The 7,482-nt window shown below is 45.2% G+C and overlaps 1 protein-coding gene across 2 annotated transcripts in view; it reads right to left on the bottom strand.

The window, feature by feature from the left end:
• Positions 1 to 212: 212 nt before the first annotated feature.
• The window catches only part of LOC139477900 (uncharacterized), a 76,062-nt gene continuing 68,792 nt past the window's right edge, over positions 213 to 7,482 (bottom strand). For both annotated transcript variants that reach the window (XM_071260334.1, XM_071260333.1), the window contains 2 exons: positions 1,286 to 1,354; positions 213 to 901 (listed from right to left, as the gene is read on the bottom strand). In XM_071260334.1, coding sequence (XP_071116435.1) covers positions 315 to 901; positions 1,286 to 1,354 — 656 coding nt within the window. In that variant the 3' untranslated portion in view covers positions 213 to 314. The remainder of the gene's footprint in view (positions 902 to 1,285; positions 1,355 to 7,482) is intronic.

Below are 7,482 nucleotides of genomic sequence, written 5' to 3'. Positions count from 1 at the left end.
GAGTGCAGCGAGATGTAAACAAACAGTTTTTGGCTGTTTCACGATTAATTCCAAACTCATGACACACAATTAACACAGACTTATTATATTACGAGACAGGTGTTTACACAATAATCACACATCATCTATATTTAAACTCAGTTAATTTTCATACCAAACACAACAAATGACAAAATCTATGGACATATTTTAACAAGTTTTATTTCTACAAAAACACAACCAACATTCTCACCTAATCCGGAAATATGTAACACGACGACATGAACGGCACACCACATGTCCCCCTCCACGTCTACACAAACACGACACTGACGTCACTGAGCGCCGCGGGACACCAGGTGATTCAACAGTCTCTGATTTCCCACGGATCTCACCATGTCGGTCGCTGTCCGCCCGTTGTTGTTATTGACATCGATGTCCTTCACGTTCAGAGACTGAACAATCCCCACGTCTCCTTTCACACAGGCCCAGTGAAGGACGTTCTCACCGACATTGTCCACCCGTGACACATCAGCCCCTTCATTCATAAGGAGCTTCACCACTTCACTGTGTCCCATCACTGCTGCCCACATCACCGGTGTCCTGCGCCCCACTCCTCTACTGTTGATGTCCAACACGTTTAGAGACAGGACAAACTTCACCGTCACCAAGTTTCCACTCACACAGGCCCAGTGAAGGGTGTTGTTACCGCCATCGTCCACCAGTGACACATCAGCGTCTTTACTCACAAGGAATTTAACCACCTCTCTGTGTCCGCCCCGTGCTGCATCCATCACCGGTGTCATGCTCCACACTCTACAGTTGACGTTGACATCACCCGCAGACAGGATCCGCTTCACCTCCTCCAGGTCCCCGTCCGCGCTGGCGTAGTAGAGGTCGCGGTCTGCTTGTGATGGAGTCACTGTAACACAGAGTAAACTCAAAGTGCTGATACGTGGCATGAACTTCGATACATCATTAACCACTCCCTATATGACAACAACATACTAAGGACAAGGTTTAAGTATTAAACTAAGAATAATCGATTTATGCGACATTTATTAAAATGCTTTCTTCTACATCCAATAGCTGTAGCTGTATGCTGTGTATGGCTGGGGAGTGTTAACGTTTGTGGGCTGAGCTTTATAAGATGAAGTCAGACACTGTCAGTACAATTGCTGTTTGAAATTATTAAGATAATATAATATGTATAATTACAGTGCTTTACATAAGCTTGTTCATTGAATACACTGTTTCAATGAAGGGTTAGGAGTGAGCTTTGTGCCTGCTGGGTTCTCCCACCTACCGTGTGAAGCAGTGGAGAGCAGTGGCACCCTCTCGGTCTGGCTGTGATCCTCACTCAGGTCACTCATGGCTGAATTAGAAACTATAAATATATAGTAGCGTAGTGATTGTCAAGTAAACTAAATGACTCTCATAAATATGCAACACAAATATAAATGCTATCTACCCGCGTGTCTACACATCTGCTTTTTGGATTGAGCTTGATGACATGTTTGAAATTAATAGTTAAAAAAGAGAATACATTATCAACTTGTTAATTGTAGAGACTGTTAAAAGGAAAGTTGCGGAGTAGAATCTAGGCTTCCTGGCTGATATGTATACATGGTGATCAGGCCAGATATCAAACAAAGTTGGACAATGACACAGTCTACGAAATGCTGGTGTAAGAAGGTGAAATAGTGACAATTTCCATGGTCAAAGGTAAGTAACCCTTTGGCCGGGTGCGCTAAAATACTTGTCTATAGATGTAAACACAATTGGTGATGTATATGTAAGTTTAAATTAATTTTGACAGTCCGGGCCAAGTCAGAGCAAACACATGTGACAGAGATTTTCTTGTGAATATACCGTAAAAGACTTCGAGCATGCCTGATATTTTATGAAATTATGAAAAAAACACGGTCTAGCATGCCAACATTAAATTTCAAGATAATATAAATTGAGAATAACCAGTATTTATGATCTGCCGAAACAGATAAAGGCAGAATAGCTCTGAAAATAGCAATGGACTACTGATAAATCAGTGATGACACCAGGTGTTCGCGACAAGGGTACGGACGTCCTGCCCTACCAGGAACACGTGCCATTTACACATACGTTTTGCAACACATTCATTTTTAATTCTGGATTTATTTATTTTTTTAAATTAACACATGGTCGGAAACGTTTGGCTCATGACCTGATCATTTTCATTTTCCCAACTATAGTTGTTCTCACATGAGGAGCGCCTGTCTTGGTGTGCATGTCTTGGTGTTAAAGTCTGTTGTCTGTGTTACTGCAGTGGAGACATAGTGGTGCCTGTCTTGGTGTTTCAGCCTGTTGTCTGTGTTACTGCAGTGGAGACATAGTGGTGCCTCTCTTGGTGTTTAAGCCTGTTGTCTGTGTTACCCCAGTGGAGACATGTCTTGGTGTGTAAGCCTGTTGTCTGTGTTACTACAGTGGAGACATAGGGGTGCCTGTCTTGGTGTTAATGTCTGTTGTTTGTGTTACTGTGGTGGAGACATAGGGGTGCCTGTCTTGATGTTAAAGCCTGTTGTCTGTGTTACTGTAGTGGAGACATAGGGGTGCCTGTCTTGGTGTTAATGTCTGTTGTCTGTGTTACTGCAGTGGAGACATAGGGTTTCATGTCTTGGTGTTTAAGCCTGTTGTCTGTGTTACTGCAGTGGAGACATAGGGGTGCCTTTCTTGGTGTTAATGTCTGTTGTCTGTGTTACTGCAGTGGAGACATAGGGGTTCATGTCTTGGTGTTAAAGCCTGTTGTCTGTGTTACTGCAGTGGAGACATAGGGGTGTATGTCTTGGTGTTAATGTCTGTTGTCTGTGTAACTGTGGTGGAGACATAGGGGTGCCTGTCTTCGTGTAAATATCCGTTGTCTGTGTTACTGAAGTGGAGACATAGGTGTACCTGTCTTGGTGTTGACGTCTGTTGTCTGTGTTACTGTAGTGGAGACATAGGGGTGTATGTCTTGGTGTTAAAGCCTGTTGTCTGTGTTACTGCAGTGGAGACATAGGGGTGCCTGTCTTGGTGTTAAAGCCTGTTGTCTGTGTTACTGTAGTGGAGACATAGGGGTGTATGTCTTGGTGTTAAAGCCTGTTGTCTGTGTTACTGCAGTGGAGACATAGGGGTGCCTGTCTTGGTGTTAAAGCCTGTTGTCTGTGTTACTGTAGTGGAGACATAGGGGTGTATGTCTTGGTGTTAAAGCCGGTTCTCTATGTTACTGTAGTGGAGACATAGGGGTGCCTGTCTTGGTGTAAATATCCGTTGTCTGTGTTACTGAAGTGGAGACATAGCGGTGCCTGTTTGGTGTAAATATCCGTTCTTTGGTTACTGCAATGGAGACATAGGGGTGCCTGTCTTGGTGTAAATATCCGTTGTCTCTGTTACTGCAGTGGAGACATAGGTGTACTTGTCTTGGTGTTAAAGCCTGTTGTCTGTCTGTGTTACTGCAGTGGAGACATAGGGGTACCTGTCTTGGTGTAAAAGTCTGTTGTCTGTGTTACTGCAGTGGAGACATAGGGGTGTATGTCTTGTTGTTACAGGCTGTTGTATGTGTTACTGCAGTGGAGACATAGGGGTGTATGTCCTGGTGTTAAAGCCTGTTGTCTGTGTTACTGCAGTGGAGACATAGGGGTGCCTCTCTTGGTGTTAAAGCCTGTTGTCTGTGTTACTGTAGTGGAGACATAGGGGTGTATGTCTTGGTGTTAAAGCCTGTTGTCTGTGTTACTGCAGTGGAGACATAGGGGTGCCTGTCTTGGTGTTAAAGCCTGTTGTCTGTGTTACTGTAGTGGAGACATAGGGGTGTATGTCTTGGTGTTAAAGCCGGTTGTCTGTGTTACTGTAGTGGAGACATAGGGGTGCCTGTCTTGGTGTAAATAACCGTTGTCTGTGTTACTGCAGTGGAGACATAGGGTTTCATGTCTTGGTGTTTAAGCCTGTTGTCTGTGTTCCTGCAGTGGAGACATAGGGGTGCCTGTCTTGGTGTTAATGTCTGTTGTCTGTGTTACTGCAGTGGAGACATAGGGGTTCATGTCTTGGTGTTAAAGCCTGTTGTCTGTGTTACTGCAGTGGAGACATAGGGGTGTATGTCTTGGTGTTAATGTCTGTTGTCTGTGTAACTGTGGTGGAGACATAGGGGTGCCTGTCTTCGTGTAAATATCCGTTGTCTGTGTTACCGCAGTGGAGACATAGGTGTACCTGTCTTGGTGTTAACGTCTGTTGTCTGTGTTACTGTAGTGGAGACATAGGGGTGTATGTCTTGGTGGAAAAGCCTGTTGTCTGTGTTACTGCAGTGGAGACATAGGGGTGCCTGTCTTGGTGTAAATAACCGTTGTCTGTGTTACTGCAGTGGAGACATAGGGGTGCCTGTCTTGGTGTTAAAGCCTGTTTCTGTGTTACTGTAGTGGAGACATAGGGGTGTATGTCTTGGTGTAAATATCCGTAGTTTGGTTACTGCAGTGGAGACATAGGGGTGCGTGTCTTGGTGTAAATATCTGTTGTCTGTGTTACTGCAGTGGAGACATAGGGGTGCCTGTCTTGGTCTTCATGTCTGTTATCTGTGTTACTGCAGTGGAGACATAGGGGTTCATGTCTTGGTGTTTAAGCCTGTTGTCTGTGTTCCTGTGGAGGAGACATAGGGGTGCCTGTCTTCGTGTAAATATCCGTTGTCTGTGTTACTGCAGTGGAGACATAGGTCTACCTGTCTTGGTGTTAAAGCCTGTTGTTTGTGTTACTGTAGTGGAGACATAGGGGTGTATGTCTTGGTGTTAAAGCCTGTTGTCTGTGTTACTGCAGTGGAGACATAGATGTGCCTGTCTTGGTGTTAAAGCCTGTTGTCTGTGTTACTGTAGTGGAGACATAGGGGTGTATGTCTTGGTGTTAAAGCCGGTTCTCTATGTTACTGTAGTGGAGACATAGGGGTGCCTGTCTTGGTGTAAATATCCGTTGTCTGTGTTACTGAAGTGGAGACATAGCGGTGCCTGTTTGGTGTAAATATCCGTTCTTTGGTTACTGCAATGGAGACATAGGGGTGCCTGTCTTGGTGTAAATATCCGTTGTCTCTGTTACTGCAGTGGAGACATAGGTGTACTTGTCTTGGTGTTAAAGCCTGTTGTCTGTCTGTGTTACTGCAGTGGAGACATAGGGGTACCTGTCTTGGTGTTAAAGTCTGTTGTCTGTGTTACTGCAGTGGAGACATAGGGGTGTATGTCTTGTTGTTACAGGCTGTTGTATGTGTTACTGCAGTGGAGACATAGGGGTGTATGTCCTGGTGTTAAAGCCTGTTGTCTGTGTTACTGCAGTGGAGACATAGGGGTGCCTCTCTTGGTGTTAAAGCCTGTTGTCTGTGTTACTGTAGTGGAGACATAGGGGTGTATGTCTTGGTGTTAAAGCCTGTTGTCTGTGTTACTGCAGTGGAGACATAGGGGTGCCTGTCTTGGTGTAAATATCCGTTGTCTGTGTTACTGCAGTGGAGACATAGGGGTACCTGTCTTGGTGTTAACGTCTGTTGTCTGTGTTACTGCAATGGAGACATAGGGGTGCCTGTCTTGGTGTTAATGTCTGTTGTCTGTGTTACTGCAGTGGAGACATAGTGGTTCATGTCTTGGTGTTTAAGCCTGTTGTCTGTGTTACTGCAGTGGACACATAGGGGTGCCTGTCATGGTGTTAATGTCTATTGTCTGTGTTACTGCAGTGGAGAAATAGGGGTGCCTGTCTTGGTGTAAATATCCGTTGTTTGGTTACTGCAGTGGAGACATAGGGGTGCCTGTCTTGGTGTAAATATCCGTTGTCTGTGTTACTGCAGTGGAGACATAGGTGTACCTGTCTTGGTGTTAACGTCTGTTGTCTGTGTTACTGCAGTGGAGACATAGGGTTGCCTGTCTTGGTGTTAATGTCTGTTGTCTGTGTTACTGCAGTGGACACATAGGGGTTCATGTCTTGGTGTTTAAGCCTGTTGTCTGTGTTACTGCAGTGGAGACATAGGGGTGCCTGTCTTGGTGTTAATGTCTGTTGTCTGTGTTACTGCAGTGGAGACATAGGGGTGTATGTCTTGGTGTTAATGTCTGTTGTCTGTGTTACTGCAGTGGAGACATAGGGGTGCCTGTCTTGGTGTAAATATCCGTTGTCTGTGTTACTGCAGTGGAGACATAGGTGTACCTGTCTTGATGTTAACTTCTGTTGTCTGTGTTACTGCAGTGGAGATATAGGGGTGCCTGTCTTGGTGTTAAAGCCTGTTGTTTGTGTTACTGTACTGGAGACATAGGGGTGTATGTCTTGGTGTTAAAGCCTGTTGTCTGTGTTACTGCAGTGGAGACATAGGGGTGCCTGTCCTGGTGTTAAAGCCTGTTGTCTGTGTTACTGTAGTGGAGAGATAGGGGTGTATCTCTTGGTGTTAAAGCCGGTTGTCTATGTTACTGTAGTGGAGACATAGGGGTGCCTGTCTTGGTGTAAATATCCGTTGTCTGTGTTACTGAAGTGGAGACATAGCGGTGCCTGTTTGGTGTAAATATCCGTTCTTTGGTTACTGCAATGGAGACATAGGGGTGCCTGTCTTGGTGTAAATATCCGTTGTCTGTGTTACTGCAGTGGAGACATAGGTGTACTTGTCTTGGTGTTAAAGCCTGTTGTCTGTCTGTGTTACTGCAGTGGAGACATAGGGGTACCTGTCTTGGTGTTACAGGCTGTTGTCTGTGTTACTGCAGTGGAGACATAGGGGTGTATGTCTTGTTGTTACAGGCTGTTGTATGTGTTACTGAAGTGGAGACATAGGGGTGTATGTCCTGGTGTTAAAGCCTGTTGTCTGTGTTACTGCAGTGGAGACATAGGGGTGCCTCTCTTGGTGTGAAAGCCTGTTGTCTCTGTTACTGTAGTGGAGACATAGGGGTGTATGTCTTGGTGTTAAAGCCGGTTGTCTGTGTTACTGTAGTGGAGACATAGGGGTGCCTGTCTTGGTGTATATATCCGTTGTCTGTGTTACTGCAGTGGAGACATAGGGGTACCTGTCTTGGTGTTAGCGTCTGTTGTCTGTGTTACTGTGTTGGAGACATAGGGGTGCCTGTCTTCGTGAAAAATATCCGTTGTCTGTGTTACTGCAGTGGAGACATAGGGGTACCTGTCTTGGTGTTAAAGCCTGTTGTCTGTGTTACTGTAGTGGAGACATAGGGGTGTATGTCTTGGTGTTAAAGCCTGTTGTCTGTTTTACTGCAGTGGAGACATAGGGGTGCCTGTCTTGGTGTTAAAGCCTGTTGTCTGTGTTACTGTAGTGGAGACATAGGGGTGTATGTCTTGGTGTTAAAGCCTGTTGTCTGTTTTACTGCAGTGGAGACATAGGGGTGCCTGTCTTGGTGTTAAAGCCTGTTGTCTGTGTTACTGTAGTGGAGACATAGGGGTGTATCTCTTGGTGTTAAAGCCGGTTGTCTATGTTACTGTAGTGGAGACATAGGGGTGCCTGTCTTGGTGTAAATATCCGTTGTCTGTGTTACT

Source organism: Haliotis cracherodii, unplaced genomic scaffold, assembly GCF_022045235.1.
Source record: "Haliotis cracherodii isolate W230 unplaced genomic scaffold, xgHalCrac1.p SCAF_37, whole genome shotgun sequence".
NCBI lineage: Eukaryota > Metazoa > Mollusca > Gastropoda > Lepetellida > Haliotidae > Haliotis > Haliotis cracherodii.
This window is presented reverse-complemented; position numbering and strand designations above follow the sequence as displayed.